Consider the following 22,394-nt stretch of genomic DNA (forward strand, 5'->3'; position numbering starts at 1 on the left):
TTTGTATTTTACTCATTACTATTTTCAGAAAAGTTATTGCTAACAATTAAATATTTAATTGATTCCTAAAGTGAGTTGTATTTAGATTTTCGTGCGTTGGTTTTTGTACATAAACAAGTTTTATTTATTTTTACTAAAACCTTCTTTGAACTTTTGCAGCGACAGCAGTCAAACGAGTAACAATTTCGGAGGTGTTAAAGAATTACCAACAGTAGTTCGTTATCCAGCCCAACATCAGCTTGAACATCGTTCTAAACCGAATGGTGTTCATTTTCCTTCAGTTAGTGTGGCAACAGTTACTCAAACACATCATCATCACCACCATACGCAACCTATACAGAATCATCATCAAAAGCAAAACAATAACGTGGGAAGTACCTCAACTGGTAGCAGTTTTGTTGTCAAAAATCGTACTCATTGTCAGCATATTTCTTCCCATCACCCTAAAACCGATACAACTGCATCACGTGGTGCCGATATGAGACACTTGACAGCACCGCCATCAATCCTTGTTCCACACAGGACACAGGTTAATAATAATTCTTATTTTTTTAAAATTTAAATGAAGGATTACTATTGCTTTGTTTTGTTTCACATGAATATTTTTCTTTTAGATTGTTGAGACAGGAGTGCCATTAGTGGGAGCACCACCTCAGGTTCTAGGTATAAACCCTGGCTTGCTTGGTCCACCACCTCAGCCTCCACCACCTCCTCCGCCACCGCCATCACAGCTTTCCATGGAATCAAATCCCATTCAATTAGAATATCTACCAAGACACAATGCACATCCAAATGGTGGTATGTACTTAATGGCAGATAAAAATATTAAGAAAATAAAAGTAATCTATAACTAATTTATTTATTTTAGACAGTCGCCATAGTCCGATTCAGCACAACGCTTCTAGTTTTTATAGGAATCATAATGGTCACCAGGACGAAGGAAGAAAGGTGATAAAATTGATGTAATTATGTAAACTGTTGTAATACTTCAAAACTATTTTTTGCGAACTTAATATTATTGTGGTAATGCCGATTTTATATTTGGGTAAGATTTGTTAATCATAAATTAGTGGTCTGGACCTCAATCAAAAACATGAACACTGTAATCGATTTCGGTTTCGATTCTTTCAACTCTTTTTTTTAATGGGTTTTGGTCTTAAGGAAGTAAGTAAAGTAAACCCTATTTTTTCAGGCGGGGTTTAACGTCTAACTACCAATTTAGGTGTCGTGGACGAAGACGACTAGCAAACGTACTTTGCTGTAAATTTCTTTTATTAACCATTAAATAAAATCCAAGGCCTAAGACCGGGAATCGAACCCAGAACCACAATACATATTAGCTTCGCAGGTCTCGCCTCTAACCGCTCGGCTGCCGTCGCGCACACTTTGGTCTTAAGGAAGTTGAGGTATTTAGTCTTAGCCAACCTCTGACCAGAATGTTTCTAATGGTCGTGAAGTATAATTTTTATTTTAAAGCTACTATTTTCACGCGACGATAGGTTTTTTTCTGCCAAATGTAGTGAAACACAGAGTTTCAAAACGTGACTATTATTTGACTATCTTTCAAACATAAGGCACTTTCTTTCCAGTTTTTTTTTTTTTAATGAGCTTTAAACCATCCATTAAAAAAGTGTGTGGATGAAATTCAATTGCTTCGCGACTCTCCCAAAGCGTTAGAGATGGGTCAGCTTACACTATGGTCCTTAAAAAAAGTATCTTCTAATTTTAGTTTGAACTTTTAAAACTTTCCTTGGGTCTTTTAAATAAACTTTTGCAACTTTTTTTTAAATTGACAATAAACTTGTACTTAAATTCAAGAGAAAATTTAATTATTCTATTATTCTATGATTTCCTATTATTCCTTTTTTCCTATTTTTTTTTGTAAATGTTTCATTTGTGTATTATAAAAAAGAGTGAAAGCCCCAGTCGTAAGCGTCGAAGATTAGTTCATCACCACCAGCTGCAGCATCAGACATCTAACAGTCAAGCTAGTGGTTGTGGCGCTACTTCCAATAATAACTCCGTTGGCTCTATACAATCTCAAAGATCTACACCTAGACATCAACTCAGTCATGGAGTTGGTAGTGTTGGTTCCAGTTGGGAAGGAAGAAGAAATCGTGGTCATCGCTCTAGAAATATTGTAAACGGGTAAGTTTACTCTTTTGAAAATTACAGTTTATTTATCCAAATATTCGCTTTATATAATTTACAGAAGAAATACCAAAGGAAATTTTGAATTTTTTAATGTTATTTAAATAATTATTCTTCCGTCAGGCCCACCGTTAGTTCTTCAGGTATGAATGGTGTCGGCCCTCTACATAGGCGTCAAAGAGGAAACGGATGGGGATCCAGAGATTGGGGACTTTCAACTGAACCACCGCCTTCCGCAAGTGCACCCTCATCTCATCATTTATATCATCAGCAGGCGAGGTTAGTAAATGGTCCTTCACAAGTTTACCACCATCCTTCTACATCTCAACATCATCACCATCAACATCATCATCAACCTCCAGCAACTGCTGCACCACCACCACCGCCCCCTCCACCTCCGCCTCCTTCAATTGTAATGGACTTCACACAGGTGAAATATATTTATTTCTATTTTATAATTTTGTTATATATGTTCATATACTAATAATGTTTATTGAACGATTTAGGTCCCAGTGTCAGTTCCATTGTCACTTTATTGCGGTGGTCCTCCCCCTCACCTGCAGCCTTGTAGAGTGCATAGTATTTATTGTACTACACCTCCTTGCACATCAGTTTTGCGAAGGCGTTCCTGTCAGGTAAAAGTTATTTTTTCTTCTGGGAAATTTTTCAGAGTTTTGACTCAGATTGATTGATTCAATTTTCCCCTAATTTATATATATAATTTAAATTTTTTTGTCTAGTTTATTTAATGTAATTTATTTAAAACTTTTTCTCCCCAGATGACGCGCAGTGATAATTTAAATATAATGGCCTTTTATATAAATAGAGTTTAAAATGGGCTTACAAAGTAACTTCCTTTTGATTATTAAATTATTTAATGCACTACTAATACTCTTCGACTTTTACTGCCACTAATATTGCTAATTACTACTGTAACAGTTCTTAGACCTACCAAATTCTTCAATATAGTTTGCCATCATCTAGCAGCTATTCGAACTCCGATTTAATAATTTCGTGAATTGACACGGTTGCTCTAAATAATTTTAGGCTTCCTTCGAATTCAGTCAGATTCAGAAGCTTTTTGCAATCACATTGCAAGCATTGTCATTAAGTCCTAGAGTTAAAGTTAAATTTAGATTCAATGCGTAGTACTTTTTTTTTGGAATGACATAACAGATACCCGGTATGTCGTTAAGGACAGTTACCAAATGATTACCAATCAGTGTTTACAACACTTGATTCATGAACACTTAGTTAGTTGCTTATTTTCGCTGTTATTGGCTCCGCTTGATTTCTATGAGGATTGGCTTGCAGACCTATTGGGTCCATTAGTGTACTACAGCTGAAAGTCTATAAAAGTATACGTGGAGAAGGAATAAGGCAACCAATTATCCTATATCGTTTATTTTTATTTTTTGAAGATTAGTTATTTTGCTTACAGATCAACAGTTTCGGAGGATGTATCACACATCAACATCCCACAGCACCACCTCCCCCTCATCATCACCAAATGGCTGCAGCGGCCGTTACAGCAACGACATTAACAACAGCATTAGCTAATTTCATTACAACCTCAGCAGCTGCAGCTGCAGCAGTGACTGGTGGTTCTAGCGGTGCTGGTACAAGCGGCCCAGCAGGCACATCAGGTCCTGTAGCAGCACCACCGCAGGCAGCACCACAGCCTCCTCCGCTGGCACATGTACATTATGCAGGACCACCTGGGGCGGCCCAGTTAGAACTGGACATTATTATGGACCACCATCATCATCACCACCACCACCATCACCATCACCATCATCATCACCACAACAGAGGGCCTCCAACGCACCATCATGTAGTGCATCAAGTGGCCACTTCTACTTCACCGCATCATCATTCTAGTTTTTTCATCTCTGAGGTTGGTATGCTTAAATTGATAATTCTATATACATTTATAGTTTTTGATGCATTGTAACCTCCAACAGGCCAAGTACTAACCTAATGAAATTTTATTTTTAAGGTACCACGAAGACCTAGCCCAAGAAGATTGAGAAATCTTCCAGCACCTGCTCATTCTTTTGGCCTCACTGGATGGTTACATATTCTGTCAGTGCTCATCTAACTTATTGTTTTTACTGTATAACTTCAAAATGTTTTAATATTTTTTAAATATTTTATTTCCACAGCACAATGTTCGGCAATGGATCAATGCCAGCAAATAGTTTTGCTGGGGGTGATATGGGCGCTGCGGGTGGAGTACCCGGCCCTGCACCTACTTTAGCAGCAGATACTCAACATAACTATGAGGAATTACTTTCATTATCTGACAGATTGGGTGAAGCTAAATGTTCCGGTCTTACTAATGATGAAATAAGACGCTTATATTCATTCAAGTTAGTAATTTCCGTAGTCACTAATTATTTTTTTCTTTGTAAACAATGTTTGCAATTATTTACTGATAGTGTTCTAAACAGAGTGGTTAAGTTTTGCATTGAAGTCAGTCATTAATCAATACATTAGTAGTAGACAAATGTTCGAAACTATTCTGTATATTAATTCACCAAACTATTAAGGAGAAAAGCTAAGCTTACAGAAATTTATTTTAGAAATTCAAGATTCAAGATACTCAAAACAACCACTTTTTATACGTTAGCTGTCAGAATATTTATACTGACCTGAAAATTCCTTTTGTTTTTCTTGACCTACTATATTTTTATGCTGTTACCCTAAATTTCATTATTTACCAGTTTAACCTGCTCATACGCAACCTACCCTAAACTACCTTAATACTACCCTTAGTTAAAAATACTCAAGGTTAGTATTGAAATTTTATTAGATTTTTCTGTTTTGTTAGATTTAATCCTGAGAGTCAGAGGGAAAGTGATCAAACTTCCTGTGTAGTGTGCATGTGTGATTTTGAACAAAGACAAGTTTTAAGAGGACTACCATGTTCACATCAGTTTCATGCCAAATGTATAGACAAATGGCTTAAGGTGAGTAAAAAGATTTAGAGGATAATAATTACGATCAATAATCTCATTTTCTTATAAATAAAGAAGTGTACAGATTTAATAATGTGTTTCCTTAGAAATATTTACGAAAACGTGAGTGAATCAGGCTTTAGTTTAGTTATCCGTGTTTATAGTGCTGGGTAAGCCTAGTGCTGTTTCATAATTACAAAGTAGGAGAAATTAAAAAACACAACTGACGAAAAAGGCAGCACTTGCGTTATTCTAGTAGAAGATGAACGGAATCAGCGTTATACAGCAAGAAAATTTGAATTGCCTGAAACTACTATTCTGCGATCGGATAAAGTTTTGGACGTCCTACTGATACTGATGTACTGATGCATTACTTTGAACAATCAAATATTATCTTCTCCTGAAATAAAGACACGGTTTTTGAAGATGTCAGTATTGAAAGAAGGCTTTTAGAATTGAATTTATCGGCCAGAATCGAGCATCTGTGTGTAGTTAAAGAACATACTATTTTCTGATGTGTCTCGTTAAATCTGACCATGATGCGTACGCATCATATTGTACTGTGCATCAATCGCTGTCTAAAAATTGAAACCGATCTTGTTGATCATGTGGAAACTGTGCTTATTAAGGGGATAAGCGTTAAATGAATTTAATAACTGTTGCCATTTTAGGGCTTTTTTGGGAGTTCGGATCAACTATACTTAGATTTTTCTTCTTTGGATATAACTATTAAAAGGAAAATTAGTAATTTCATATTAGTCTGTTCATTTATTTAATATAGGGAGGTTTGAAAGTGAATTTAGAAGTGCAATACAATTGTTTTATTCATTGAAAGTTTATTAGTAAAAGTTAGCTAATCATCTTTAATTAACAAATAGTTGTGTTAATTTTTGTTTTCCATTTTTATTTCGCGGGCACTTATATATACGAGTATCTAATTCTGAAATTAACGGATGGCTGTTACAAACTTCTTTTTGCTGCTAACAAATCCATACATTTGTTATGTGTTTCTTGAGTTCTGTTTTAGTTCATTTTCACCTAAACATTCTGTACAAAGTTCATCCTAAAAATAATATTGACGTACCTGTTAAAGTAAGGAGCTAATTTTTGAAGAATGATATTGTTACTATTATTCAATAGTATCTACTATTTAATTGCTAAATCTTCACTAAAAGCAAAATTGTTTGCTATATTTTTCAGGCAAATCGAACGTGTCCTATCTGTAGAGGAGATGCTCTCACTGGATACTTCCCGAATACTGCCACAACCAGTCATGATTAAGTCTTCAATAAAGTTAAAAAACAGTATAATCTACTCATAAAATTATATTTCAATGTGAAGAAAAGAAAAGGTTATTTGGCAATGTTTTTATAGAACATGTGAGACCCTTTGTGATAATACTGCTACAGCAACATCCTCAGGCTTGTCTTTTTTTTTTTTTATTCATTGATTTTAATTGGATATTTTTAATATTTATTTAAATTTGATATTTAAATTTTATTTTCGCTTATATTAAACCACATTGTAGAAAACAAAGCACAATTTCAAAACAATCACCCACAGGTTCATTAACACATACACATACGCACACTAGAAGGCTCCATGCACCCATGACATCAGATTTTGATGCGTCTTAATAAAAAAAAAACAAAAAAAAATACAAAAAACAAAAGCAGCATATTTATGTATGTATATCACAGATACATAAAATATAGAGAGATAATTCTGATTCTTCATCAAATTATATTGTATTATGTTCATAATCTTCAAGTTGTTTTTATTATGTTGACATTTTGTCATTAACAAAGCAAGATTTTTAGGCATTTTAGTCGAGGATTTTTTGTTTATTTTAGTGAGTTACAAACAATTTTGAAAGTATGTTTTGTTTCTTCATCACCATTTAGTTGGAAATAGTCTGTGATAATGTATAGTAGGCCTGACGTGAAAATATTGAATCTTTTAAAAATAATGCATAACATTTCTTTTATTTTCCATATATATAACAAAAATGAAACAAAACAAGAGAACATTGAGAATGGATACTTGCATTATGAAATTACGAGTTAGAGTAAAAATGTTTTTATTTCTAGGGTGAGGTTCATTATTAAAATTAAACGTTTTACTTTTTACTTTATATTATAATATTAAGTTTCCACAATTATAAATGTCTGGACAAACTTAACAAGTTTAAGATTGTTTGCAAAAAGTAATTTAAATTTATTTATTTACTAAGATTTGTATCATTTTATTCATTAGAAAATTAACGCAAGCAGTTGAATTTTTCAGTGCAAAATTTAAAAAAAAAATTGATGAACTGGGGAATTCGGCTGGCACCGTTCCTTTTAAACTCGTAGAGGGGTTTTTATTAATTCAGATTTTAATAATCCTTAGTCTTATTACGGATTGTACATGTAGGTGCTTAATTCTAACATTGAATATCACTTTACTTACAGTTGCCTGTAAAAAGTTCGAGTGAGTTTGCTGTCATTTCAAGTAATATGTGAATGTGACTGGTTATAACCATCACATAACCGACATCAAACTTAACAATGGTTTCATACTTATGTCCCATAGTACCTCCACTTGAACCAGTTTTGCTATAACGTGTTACAGCAACGTAATTTAGAAAGTTATTATTTTAAGTTAATAATAATTAACAAATTATAAGTAAAATTCACTTGCAGCAGTTAACTGAATTCGTATAGTATTAATAAATATGATTTATAGGCTTTCGCATCTGTATTTAGCATAGGATGTTTTTAAAAATCTGTAACAAATTATACTATTTCCTTTGACTAAAATTGAATTTCCGGGGCTAAAAATACCTAAGCATTTGGTAATCTTCAAGACTTATGCTACAGTATATACTCAGACAAGGCGGAAGACCCTCAAACCTTAGATATTACAATGTAAAAAAATATTGTAATCGTTAATAGCATAAGCGATGAAGATGACCTAGTCCCTAGGTCGAAAGTTTGACAAAAAATTAAAAATTATTAGTGGAATTGACAGTTTTCTTTTTTCTGTAATGATTGTGTTTTGAACAGAACAGGATCTAATTTGAGATCCAGTTCTAACAATTTAAGATAACAGGAGCTTCCTATTGTATCTAATTTAATTTAATTCTAATTTTTCTCTTAAAATCTAAGGCCTGAATTAAATTACGAAATTCCGTAAAGATTTCATTTCTTTGCATTCCTGTATCACGTAATCTATTAGTAATAGAAAACACCATAAAAATTTAAGCATTACGTCAAATTCCATTTATTCTACTGTTTGATAATTCATCAAAAACTATCGACTTCCATCACATTTAAGTAAATGGTTTCAGCTCGTAAAAAATTTGCTGTATAAAATTTTCCATCGATATTGGGTAGTCCTAGAGATTTCGTTTCAGGTCTTGAGCCTCTTATATTAGCACCCATGCATTGTGAAATATCCTTATTCACATTGTTCCCATTGTTCTCTTGGATAAATCAATATTTTCAGTCAAAACTTGTGTTAAGAAGAAAGTACAGACATTTTTAAAAATTGTTTTTTACCAGAAGTTTTGAATCGCTTTTGGTTGAAACAAATGCTCTTTTGAAAATGTTTTATATATATTTTGCATTCTTAATTGCAGAAAAATTTGCACATTAGAATTTTTATCATTAAAATTATTTTAAATACTAAAACATTGCACTTTTTTTTTTTTTTGTAATGGAACATAATTTATCGATAACAAGTTGAATCCGGTATGATGTATAAATTAAATTATTTTAATATTGATTTCTTTGTTCAGGCCACTTTCAGATTTTCGTCCAATGCAGTGTTTATTTATCATGTTTGAGTAGAGAATTTGACTTTGGCACTTAAAGCTTTTGTTACAAATACATTTTTAGATATAAAACTGGCGTGGTTTCCTATTTTAAGATGAAAATTCGTATTTACTTATTAGACAATTTTGTATGTCCGAAGTTGTATCAATTGAAGGCGGAGTAATTTCTTCGTAATGACATTTTAAGCACATCAACTTGAAATTTGTTTTTGCAGAAAAAATTAGAAAAACTTTAAATGGTTATTTTTCTGATGTTTCGGATTATTTGGAATTGAATTAGAATCGGTTTCAAATTACACGCAAAATAATGCAACATTTTGTTTGGTATAATACTTGTTTAGGAGCGCGAGATGTGTTTATACATTGTTCGTTAAACTTTTTAGCCAACAATTTTATGTTTTGCTAAATAACATAACCTTCTTACTTTAATTCTAAAGCAGTTTTTTTTTTTTTTTTTACAGCTCTTTACTTTGTTAATTTAAATTCAATCGTTATACTTCTGACTCACAAGCATCATCATCTCAAAGTTTTTCATACTAATTGCAGGTTTATACATAATTTTCACGATTATCTTTAAAAATAGTACACTTAATAAAATAATGCAATTTCATTCAAGTTATTTTTACCCAAAAATATGCTAAGTGGACTGAATACTTGATAATATATTATATAGCGTATCCTTGCAATAAATATTGTCCTTAAAATAAGATGTACCAATCTGCCGTTGCTACCAAAAATAAGTAATACTGTAACAGAAAATGTTTTAGGTTGCGATAAGAAATTACTACAAATTTAATCAGGGAATGGGAAAATCTTTCTTAATTAATACTACTTACTAAAAAAAAATTATTTCCTAATGATAATTGAACACATATAGAGCACAGACATAGTTGATTAAGGTTTTCTGTGCTTTCCGCAATCACAATATTGGCGTGAGAATGGTGAATTTTCTTCTTATCTGTATTAGTGGTTTTTGAATTTAATATTAAATCTGAGGATTTCCATTTAATGATAATAATAAAAAAAACAAAATAGGATAGGGTTTTATGAAACCATTTGTGTTACACACATTCTTGGAATTTTGGCTTTTTTTTAATCCATTTCGTTTGTTTTTCTTCTTTTGTTAAGTCAACAATTCTATTTAAGGTCTATTTAGTGATCCAGTTAGTTCGTTCCACTTAGTGATCTCTTAATTAGTTACATTTATTTATTTTCATTTTTTTACTAAGACATCGTACCAACACTTATTTGCCTATTTATTACAAATAGTTACCATATATAGGTTCTTTGTTTTTGTTTTTTTTTTTACTATACAAAAATTTGTGCCAATTACAAGATTTAAAATAAAATTAATTGCATAAACCATTGTATTATTTATTATTTAAGGGGTGATTTTTAATTAGACCCGACAATTAAACAAAAGGCTTGCTTATCAAAAAAAAATCTAAAATGATTGATTATTATGATTAATAGTGGACATTAGTTTGATATCTTTTTCTTTTCTTTTTTTTTTTTTAATAGAAATAGTAAATTAGGAAAAAATAATAACTTATAATCATTTAAGGTTATAAATTTACTATACAGGATGGTTTCGGCTCTAAAATAATTTTTTTTTTTGTATTATTGAAAATAAAGTTTTTTGAGTGCTCTGATCATGCTTTTTTTTTAAATATAAAAATGCTATTGCTCTTAAGTGTATTTTTTTTCTTTTTTTTATATATATAAATTAGCAATAATAGTACTTCGTATTTTTAATATTCCTTAGATTTTTGTGTTTTCAATTTTGTATATTGGTGCAGTGAGGGTTTATTTTTAAACCGTGTTTATAATATAATAGAGATTGCTTTTACATCTGAATTAGGTGACTTAGGTTTGGTTTGAAGAGCTAATTTTTACTTTAATTTTTGCGTCTTAATGAACAAACCGATCTATAATGCTTTTATTTATTTTTATTCTTTTAGTTTTTTAATTTTACTAATTTTAATCTCATGACTATTTAGTTTAGTTAGATTTTATTATTATTTCTGTCCTTCTTCTTTATAACTGAAACATTACTGAAAGAAGTATCGAGAATGGTTCATAATGGTTTCGTCTTGTGTTTTGGCATTAGCGTTTCGCCATACAGCCAGCGCTGATTCATAATTAGTTTCTTCTTCTTACTCAAGTCATTTCTCTGTAACATCCTTAGAGATGTAAGTCTCATCCAGGTAAACTTAGAAAAATGGAGGAGAAGTGGGAGCCGTTAGTAGGGGATAAATACTCTCTGTAGACGACTGACTCCTACCTTTCGGGGAGATATCTTCTTTTATACCTTCTGGTAACTACCCCGGACTCCACTATCTTAGCGCCAGCCACGATACCCAGATATTTTGAGGTTGGTTCTTCAAAATCAAAAGAGATACAAGCTTTCTAGAGTGGTTCCAGAACTAGAGGTAGTCAATGGTGAGAAAATCTTTTAGAAGTGCGTGTAACTTCTTAATGCAAAGCCCTTTTACAGGTATTTAAAATTTCGACTCAAATTACTAGGTTAGAAGTATTTATTCTATGGAGGCTGTACATCCTTATAAACCCTTGTAACCACCCAGGCTCTCTAGGAGCCCCAAGAAAGTGAGAAAGAGGAGCCTCTTTCTTAGAAGGCTTAAACCTCTCCCTTTAAGAGAAGGTATTCTACAGTCTTCTCCACCACTCGACATTTACATGGCTATCTTCCAGATCAAATGCGCTTCCAAAACTGCGATAAAGTAATCTATACCGAGGTTTTCAGAGGCTCCTTTTTTTCTGATACAATCATCCATGTGCCACATTCATTGATTGGCATGGCTGCATGACGCCCTGGATTGGGAAAAGAAAGTGCTGTTAAGAGAGGGTATGCAGTATTCTTGGATATTTTGTGGGAAATTTTTCTGTATTTCTTTGGCATATCAATCTCTTAATAAGGGTTTATTCTTCTTATACCAATTGTCTCTTGATGACGTTCAAAAACTTGTACTGTATTCCATCAATACCAGTCACTATTCTTTACATCGCAGGCGGATATAAACCGAAAAGGCTTCTTCTTCGGACACCACTTATTGCCACTTTTTCATTTCCTCTATTCTTACTTGAAGTTTTTAACATGGTCCCTCTTTTTATCGATTTCTTCCTGGTTCCATAGATTTCCGTTTTAACTAGATATATTGTATATAGAATATATATTTTGAATGAGGTACTCTAACTTTGTGAGTGCACTCTGATTGTTGGAAAAGATAATCTAATAATAATTACAATTACTAGCATTCCCTGTTATATCGTGTTTGGCAGAACGTTTTAATAGAGCTAAAATGTGCAGTATTGATTAAACTTACTTTATTTTTACTCCTGAGCTATACTTACAAATTCAAAACAGATCTTTTCGAGTAAATTATAAGATAGTTGGACATCATTTTATTTAATGATCAGTTATTAGATCATTTGTAGGTTAGGTTACTACCTACGTTTTAAAAGCCGTCTCTTATTTAAAAGAAGCAAGCTTCGAACTTTAATCAGGAAGGGAACCATGGGAGTTAAATTGAACAGCCCTAAATATAACCGTTGGCACTTCTTATGTACAAAAACAATGTCTTCTACTTGGAAGCACTGGTCTGGCCTTACAAAAACATTGCTCTCATATTTGCTCTATAAAACAATAAGGCAACATTCGGATCAGTTCCCCATCGCTGGCTGAGTATGTTTACATATTTTCCATATTTATTTGTTTACCATTGATTTGTTATTGTTTTGAATTATGATAAATAATAATAAAAATTCTTGATATCTCATCAGAGGTCAGCTTTACTAGCAACTCGGGACATTTCGAACGAGTTATGTTTCCAATTTTAAAAAAAATTGTCATAGATGGTTTCATTAAAACAGTCACTAAGATTGCTATATAAAAATGTAAGCACTAAAGTAATTTTGGAATTACTAGCGTTTTTTACTGAACTACACTCTACTTAGTCGCAGTATTCAATTGAAAGTATTTAAGTGCAAATAAAGAGCAAATAGATTTTTTTTTAATTACATTTCAATTATTTTTAATTATAACTATAGATGTGTTATTTGAAATACATTTAATTTTTTTTTTTATTGTAACGAGTTATTATGTCATGTTAGTTTTAAAAATGAAATTGTGCTGAAGTGTGCTTTAGCAGTGTTTTGCCAAAAATAAAAATAAATAAACGTTTGTCGCATAGATTAGCTTTAATAATTAAATAATTATATTGGACATTTGTTAAAATTGCCTTACTAAATAAATAATGATTATAAACTATATACAGAATAGATTAGAAAATCAATATTGGGTTTGGAATGCATTTTTTTTTTAGTTAATATTTCGGATATTACGAACCTTAAGTTTATGTTCTTGTTTTTACATAGCTTTCCAGCATTTTTATTAGAATCCCTGTATATATTTTTTTTTTCTTTGTATTTTAATATGTATTTTAAACATATCTAAGTTTCTAAATTTAGTTAATTTATAAAAATTTCTCTTGATTTTACTGATGTAGAAACTGATGATGATAAATTACCTTATCTGTTTTTATTTAAATTTAATTTCTATCACGCATGTTTAGATTGAATGCAGAGGAAATTATAGTCTTAAAATGTTCGAATGTCAAAATTTCACAAAATTATTTCTCTTTCTAACGTCTAAAATGTACGTTGCAAATGCTTCATGAATATTTTTTACCTTGATTTTCTGAGATCCAACAAGGGTTTTTCTCTGACAAACGAACTGTATTGTTGAATAAAACTAAACAGCCTTTCTTGATGTTTTGAAATCTGAACAACAATCACATCCTGTGAAGTATAGTTTCAGTCATAACAATCGTGCTGAGTCTCACAAAGACATAGATAGCTGTTGATGGGCTTTTCTTTTGATATTTTGTGTCCGCTGACACCAGTGTCAACTTGATTCTTGTGCTTTGAAACTTTTGATAGCAAGCGCAAACTTGCTATGTACAAGTATGTGGGGGTGGAATGTTTCATGATTGTTAATTATAATAAATTTAAAAGAATTGACAGGTTGGCAAAACTGCTTTTAATTTGCAGAAAAATTAAACCTGTCTTAAAATAAACGATTATGGAAAAGAAAAAATTTTCTTTTAACGCAATTATTTATTAAAATTTACTTTAAATTAAATTGTCCAAGAACTAGGAGCAAAGTGATCACCCCCCATAAGTATCAACGATGAGGTTTGTGGAGATTCTGACTAAGAATTTAATACCTAAGCAATTTAATCGAAGCAAACGCTCTTTTTTGTTCATTTGTATGAACTATGAAATTTCAACATGTATTCATAATTTTATTTCGTCAAACATGTGTTAGTCTAGTCCTTTCATTTCCTGCCCATCTGAACATCATCTCAGGTAAATCTGAACTATTCTACTATTTTGCGAGGCCTGAAAAGCACTTTTCAGTATCAAGACTTTAACGCTTTTGGTCGTGTGAGCTGAACTGGCATTTTATGAAACCATTCTCACTGTCTTTGACAGCTAAAGTAACATAAGCCTTTCGTAGTCTATTTTTGCAAATTAAGAAAGACTTCTTGGATTTAATGATGGGCCATTAAGAGGGATAAATTTTTTGTAACCGGTTTATTTTTGGTATTTATTTCCAATTAAATTAAGTATACCATTTTTTCAAATCTGGATTCATCTTCAATTCCTACTTAGTTCAGAAATTAGATACCTGTAACCATTGCACAACCTACTTCTCTGAATACCAAAATACTCTTATCAGTGGACTAATCAAATGTGGGTTTTTTGGAGGAAAAAAATTTAAGGGAAACTCGATATAGTTCGATTCGTGCCTCGACATTGTTCCTGGTAAAAAAAAACTTAACCTGTTTTAATAACTGCTTGATTTATAATTGCATTCCAATTTCAAATCATTAATCTACTCTAGGCACCACATTTCTCTTCATTCAACTAAGATCATGGAATATTATTTTTATTTTAAGGAACAGATATGGTTTGTATAATTAAAGCTTTCGCTATAATTGTTGATTGTTACGTTCGATTTAAAAGACAGTAAAGTAGATAGTAAATTTGTCGTTTAGTTAGTTTTAGAATATATTTTCTTTAATTTTTTGCTTCGCTTATTAAAATTTGTTTTTCATTTTTTACTTTTTTCGTCCATAATTGAAGAGCGTTAAAATTTCTAAATTAAATTTGAGTCTTTCCTATAAGTTGTCATACTGTAGTAGACATTTCCTATAGTTTTTGTTGATTCTTAAACTCTACTTTTATTACATTTAATTGGGCTAAGGGTTTCCTAGAAGGCATTTTAAAATGGTTTTCATCTTTGGGAATAATATTTGTTTGTTCTAACAATTTTTTAAAAATTTAAACAAAAAAAAAAAATTAAAAATATATTTTGTTAGTATTGTAGAGAAAAAGTACAATAATATACGCAATTGTATTTTAGTGGAGATTTAAGTGTTTTATAATTTTTGTAAATAAATGTTGTAACGTTATAAACAATAAAAACAAGAAATTAAAACATTATAATTTAATATTTAAAAATGGTACTTTTTCCCAGCTTAGATTCTAATAATTGAAAATAAATAAATAAATATATATATACGAAACACACTGATCCGAGCTTTTATACTTTGTGGTAGACTATAACGTATACATGTTTCTTATGTGATATCTAATGAGTGTGACTCTTTGTATTGATGGAATTTTTCTATTCTAATAAATTCTTCTTTTTATATTGAAAGTATTATGTGTATTTATTAATTGAAAATATTAATATTAATACAAAATAATTTAAACAAAAAGAATTTGCTATATAATATAATGTGCATATCTTCAAAAATATCATTTCAACTTATTTAACTATATTATACAGTAATTCGCAACTTGTATGAACAAACAGCTTTCCACGTAATAGAAAGTATTTAAAAATCCATTTTATTCTTTTTGCCAATTTTGTTCAGTTTTTTTAAATAGAAATTTCTACATTTACATATGTTGATTAATAGTTTCTAAATAAATTAGTTAAACGAAAATAAATGGAAGTTTTGGTTATTGGCTTTATTATTTTCAACTAAGAGTTTAGCCTTTCAGATTAAGCGAATATCCTGTGCTATATTTTTTTCAAGATGTAGATTAGGTTGTTCGATTTATTTTTGGCTTTTACACTAATTTTGATTCTCTCTTTAATAAAGTCAGCTTAAATTGCGTCATAAGGTTTCATTTAATAAGGTTTCATTTTTTGTCTAGTTTTTATTGTAACATTGCAAATGTTTGTGTATTTGTTATTATTTTGTTATTGTTATTGAACAAGGTTGCTTTTTTTTTTTATGTATATACCTATAGTTTCGAACATCTTTTAAACTTCTCAGTGTCCTTTTTATTTGATTATTCTTGGAAAGTAGATGAGATATATCTTCTGTGACATATTACACCTAGCAATAGTTTATTGAAGGTTTATGACATATGATAACTTCGATTATTGAGTTAATTTTAAAGAAGAGCCACTGATTTATTTAATTGATGTTTAATGTATACAGACTGGAGATTTAGACATTAATGTAATCAAATATGATTATATGACTAATTGTGTGTTTTGCTTTTTTTTATAAGGGAATTATACATATTTTTTAACCATATTTATGAATAAATTAAATAATTCTTTTTTTATAATTTAAGTAATTTTAAATTCTATTTTGGCGAGCAGAACTAAACTTAATGATTCAATGATTTGCGGTAAGAGTTTTATAAAGCATTACTGTAGGTAAACATTGATTGAATGAATTTTACCTTTGTTCACAAAAATTTATCTTTATTGCGTCCCCAGTCATTTATATTGATGTTGGTTTGCTGATAGAATGTTTATTTACATATTTTATTATTCATTTGAGAGATAGTTAAATGCACTTCTTGTAAAGTATTCTGACCAGATAAGATTTTTTTTAAATAAAAGTAAACACCCAATTCAAGTAGAACATAATTAAGTACACTAATTGCAGCCAGAGATCTGGCCGATCCTTTTCAACATTCGCTAAAGACTATAGGGTCCAGAAGAAGTAGTTTAAAATTACTGCCTTTGCTAGATTGTCTTCCAAATTGCTTAATTCCTGAAATTATTTTTTCATTTTTTTTTAAGGCTTGTCTAGGTGTTGTTTTATTTGAAAATTATTTCGTATGAAGACAAGCTCTTTTAGCCTCACATATGATGAGAATAGAACTTCAAAATTTGTATCGCTGTTCATAATTTTTAAAATTGTTTATTAAAATGTTTGTACAAAAAAAAAACAAAAACAAACAATAACAAAACAAAAATAGGCAAGAAATTAGTTAAAACACAATGAAGTTTGGTTGAAACCAACTATTAATTTTATTACCATTAAGTATTTGTGTTTTTGTAAATACAAGAAATTAAGAAGTAAACCTTAACATGGGTAGTTTTTTTTTCGCTTTTGTTTGTGTAATTAGAAATAAAATAAAAAATACATATTATATTGAATTTGTTTGAAAGATTTATCTGTTTGTACCAACATTTTAAACTTTTTATTAAAAGAAAAGTGGAGTGCTTAATTGGGGTTTTTAATCTTTGCAAACAATTAGTTTCTTAGATTCTATTTATCATCCCCATGAACGATTTGTCAATGCTTAGAAGTCAATTGAAAACTTTCTGTTAACCTTAAAACAATTATAAGGACTATCTGCAAATTCATTGTGATAAAACCTTAGTTATTACGATCAATATTAAATTCTTATTTCGTAAAATTTCTTATCTTTAGGGAATTTCATTATTTTTTAATCACTCTTTTCTACTTCTTAATTTGCTACGATTCGTAAATGTGCCAATCGCATGTTTAATATTTAATTTTCTCATCATAAAAAAAGCTCTCATTAATGTAAATATATGAAAAAAGTAATCTATTTTATTGATATTCATCTTTTTATCTTTTATTTTGTTTGTATTACAAACAATATTGGATTAGGTTATTTTTGAAATTAACATTTTTTATTAATATATATTTTTAAATTAATTATAACTGTACTAGTTGAAAGTATTGCGACAAAAAGTTTAGATGAAATTGAGCCCGATATCCCTTTCTTCTTATGTTTCAGGGTTTGTACAAATATATTTTCATAAGTTTGTTGTAAACCTTTTAATATATTTTATACATATTTTTTGTTTTTTCAGGAAAGTTATGTTTTCAATTAAAGTTTTTACCAAACTTGGGTAGTAATTTGAGCTTAAATGAGAAAAACCATGTTAGTTTTTTTGATGTACGAAGCCTTTTCTTTAGAAAATGTTGAATACATTTAATGAAAGAGTCGCGTTAATTATTAAAGCCCAATTTAGACTAAACCACTTATTTTAATTTTTTCATTAAAATTCCCTTAAATTGAATTTAGATTAGAAAGTGATTGATTATAGGATTGTTTTAATAGAACTTCTGATTGATTTGTGATTGTACGGAGTAAGCGCAACGAAAGACAGCTGTCTCAACAGAATTCTATTAGTTTTACTACAACTTTTAGTTGTGGGTTCCAAAAATAATAAATAAATAAAACAAAACAACAAAAATCACAACTAACTTTTGTGTCTTAGGTGTCTGAGCCTTTTTTAACAAGATAGTTCTTGTATTTTTAATAACACTATTGTTTCTTGTTGTCCAATTTTCCTTTATTGGTAGCCTAATCTTATGAACTTTCTCTAAGCTGACCGCTTTCTTAATTTTTTCCATAGCAGTGATCCTCTGCCAGTAGGTTATGTACTGTATACTGTAGGTTATATTATGTTTGAATAGTTATATTACACAGAAATAATTAAAAGGAAGCTGACTCCTCCCACCCAAAAATTACCTTCAAAGGAATTTTTGTAGTGAGGTGAATCAAACAAAACTTATAGATCTGCGTATTTCTAATGTAAATACAAAATTAAGTGAAAATCACAAAAGCCGTATTTAAAAAAAAAAAAAAAATCTCAGAAAAAATGAAATGTGCATTCAGTAAAAGGAAATATTCTAAAACCTCTGAAATTCAGCAAAAAATATAACCTCACATATAAAACACACACACACGAGCACATATGTCCAAATAAATATGCCCTAAATAGGCAAAATTTCAAATTTGATACATCCACTGTTATAAAAATATTACTAAATTTAAAAAATCAATTTAAAACAATGGTAATCCCAGTTGTGGGATTTTGGTAACAAATTTATTTTCAGTAATTTTTTATTTACTTTGTGAGATATTTTCTTCACAATTTCAAAGCGCTTGGAACGTAGTCAAAAATAATTTAGTTGAGATCGGGGTAGCTCAAAATGTGTATGTTCGGTAAGAATTTGATGCGATCACAAAGCTTCTTTCTCTTCCTTAAGATGTGAGAGAAAAAATAAAAAGTCTAAAAATGAAATATTTTCTCTTCAAAACTTTGTTAATCGATAAAAAAAATATGAATCTCTTGTTACTAAGGTTAAGAGGGATATATTTGGCTTATTTCATGGAAATGCATTATTTATTTCTTTTATAACTATATATCGTATATTGCACTGAGTAAAGATAATCTATTAATTACGATATCTGTAGATTCTACTTTTTCTTAATTTTCTAGTAAGCGAAGATATTGTAATAGTGCACATTTTCTATCGTCTTTTTGGTTTAACTTTTGGTACCCGAATTTGCAGATTATTCTTGTCAGTAATTGTCGTTACTATAGTATGGATTGAATACTTCTTAAAAGACAACAGGGTGATTGTGGGGATTATTGTATAAGTAATATTAAAAAAGATAAGTGTGCTCAATAAACAACCTATTTCAAAGTTTTTAGCTTTTTTTTTCGTTATAATTATACAGTAAGAGAACAAATATATATCATTTAAACTAGAAAATTTTGTTTTCATTAAGTTTTTAGTGAAATATTTAGTTTTATTTAGTTTATATTAGTGTTATAAATTACCTTAGAACGAAAAAAATTGCAAGTTAGTCTATATGTCTAATCTTTTGTGCACATACACGCTTTTATTTTAACTGTTTTAAAGAGGTGAAACTTTTTATTAAAATATTATGCGCTTATATGGCTTGAATTAAATCATTTTTTTATTTTATATGTACACTTTTGTACACGTATTGTATATTTTTTATAATTATTAGAAAAAAGTGCAAGGATAGAAACAAAATAATGATTAAAAATAAAAAGCAATAAAAATTGTAATCAAGCAAATTTTATTAATAATAATTATTATTATTAAACCAAATACCAAATAATATAGCAAGATATTTTAAATATTATTTCAGTTTCTTTTTTTTTTTCATATGCTACAATTTTGTTTGCTGTAAATTTTGCAACCATTTGGAATCTATACAGTGTTGCCAAACATTTTGCATCTATTTTAAAACTACATTTTAATTTAATTTTTTTATTTCAGCCCAATTTTTATCCTAAATGTCATGCTTGTTTTTCCCTTCCCCCTCGCAAAAAAAAGAGACGATATTACTGAAGTAATAGAAAATAAAGTCTTACTGTGTACACCTCCTTTTAAAAAGTAAAATATTTTATAAAAGAGCAAATTTCAACTCTAGTCTTTATAAGGATTTCTTTTCTTTTATTCTACTGCGTATTATAAGATATAACAAAATACCTCATTCATTTAGTAAAAAATGCAATTTTGTTTTATTAAAAAGTAAACAAAAAAAAAAATTTGTAAGGATTTAAAGTTGTAAGAATTAACAAGTATTTTTAAATAAAACTAAAAACGGATTTAAATGGCGTATTTAAATATATATAAATATATAAGTGTATCAGTTGAATCAAAATTATTGTGTCTCAAATATTATAAAACATAGTACAAAGGAATTTAATAATGTAAAAATAAATTTTTAATAAACTTAAAACAAAAAGTAACATGCCTGCTCTGCAATTAATTATTAGCATATTTGTATTAATCTATATATTAATATTTAATTTATTTTTAATTTTTTAGGAAATTTTATAAAACTATTAACATTGATATGATTTAAATGAATAAATAAATAAAACATTACTTGTACACTAATTCCTGTATTGTATAAGTAATTTAAGTTTTTTTGTGGTTAGCGCATTTATCTTAAAATATGTATATTCAATTTTTTTTTTTTATGTAATTGATTGAAAATTCGTTTTTAAAATGCATGCAAATTTTTCCAAATTAAGAAAGACGAATCAACTTTTCAAAATAAAAAATTAAATAAAATGTTTTCAGAAAGGTTTTTACAGTGCACTTCGTTGTCTTGCAGTTTTGACTTCATTGTCTTTGTGCAGTTCTGACCTATGTAATAGCAATATTAATATTATTAGTAATTCAGTAATAATAAAAAGAATAAAAATATAGTTTCTAGTAGATTGCTTATTTATGAAAAACTAGAAAAAAAAGAAAAATAAACATTTGAAGTGGCTTGTTTACAATGTTTTTATTTCCTCATTTTCTAATGGATTTGTATTTAAAGCATATTCTATTGTGAATATTTATTGAATGAAAAAGCATAAAGGCAGTCCTGGAATCAACCTAATATGCTTAATTACAAATTACAGATTCGATAAAATCCCTTTTCGAATCTGTCAGAGACAAGATTTTTAAACTTGTACTTCTCAATTATAGTATGCATTCCTACATTTGCATTGCTGAAAGCGCCGACATTCTACCAGGTAGTGCACCTCAGACTTTTACACTTTTCAAAACCATACTGTAGACACTTTGCCTGCCAAGTTATCTTCGTGTTGAACGAGCCGCAATGTTCTTTAGAGCCTTCCTACTCTCTATTTACGAGGGTATATCGAAGAAGTCCTAAAGTATAACTTCCAGTATAAAACCATTTCGAATGTGCCCAAGAATCAAGTTTTTGCACCACCCCATGACCATCTCAGACCAATTAAAATTCTGGAGCCCATTCTGGTCTTATTATATGTTAAGAAACGCCAACCCATTAGTTTTTTCGTTACCTTTGATTCCTTGATGTTCAGGAACGCAGAACAGACTTACCACTTTCTTCAATCTGAATTCATTAAGTATTCAATTTTTTTTACTACTTTAAATATACACTCTGTTTTGTACCAGAGGTCATTCAAAGCAGCCTGCTATTTGAGTAAATTCTTACTCCACCGATGTGTTGTACCTAATTATTACCAAGAACTACACAATTTTCTTACGTTTTTACCCCTCACAAGCTTTTGTGAACGTTCCTGCCATGAACCGTCCATAAAGTTGATATGTGTCCAGACTCCTACTTAAAATGAGTTCTATCTACGATTCACTCAAGCTCCTATGCCTTACCAAAATAATTATTTGTGATTTTTGTTTAACTCCTTAGGCCTAACTCCTAAGTAAGAGAACGGGATCTACTTCAGTGATTATCTTCGTAAACTGTGTGAGCTTGCTAGCTTCTTAAAATTGTTATTCCACCACCGTTGTTTTAAATCTTCAATACCTTCACATAAAAGG

General features: G+C 29.8%; 1 protein-coding gene across 4 annotated transcripts in view; it reads left to right on the forward strand.

The window, feature by feature from the left end:
* Positions 1-21,361, forward strand: part of LOC141460149 (uncharacterized) — a 33,619-nt gene extending 12,258 nt beyond the window's left edge. For all 4 annotated transcript variants that reach the window (XM_074139849.1, XM_074139851.1, XM_074139848.1 and 1 more), the window contains 11 exons: positions 160-529; positions 615-798; positions 869-948; positions 1,913-2,148; positions 2,275-2,581; positions 2,658-2,786; positions 3,593-4,048; positions 4,151-4,236; positions 4,317-4,523; positions 4,985-5,123; positions 6,312-21,361. In XM_074139849.1, coding sequence (XP_073995950.1) covers positions 160-529; positions 615-798; positions 869-948; positions 1,913-2,148; positions 2,275-2,581; positions 2,658-2,786; positions 3,593-4,048; positions 4,151-4,236; positions 4,317-4,523; positions 4,985-5,123; positions 6,312-6,392 — 2,275 coding nt within the window. In that variant the 3' untranslated portion in view covers positions 6,393-21,361. The remainder of the gene's footprint in view (positions 1-159; positions 530-614; positions 799-868; positions 949-1,912; positions 2,149-2,274; positions 2,582-2,657; positions 2,787-3,592; positions 4,049-4,150; positions 4,237-4,316; positions 4,524-4,984; positions 5,124-6,311) is intronic.
* Positions 21,362-22,394: the final 1,033 nt, after the last annotated feature.

Source organism: Rhodnius prolixus, unplaced genomic scaffold, assembly GCF_049639745.1.
Source record: "Rhodnius prolixus isolate KJV_2025 unplaced genomic scaffold, Rpr scaffold_6, whole genome shotgun sequence".
NCBI classification, from domain to species: Eukaryota; Metazoa; Arthropoda; class Insecta; order Hemiptera; family Reduviidae; genus Rhodnius; species Rhodnius prolixus.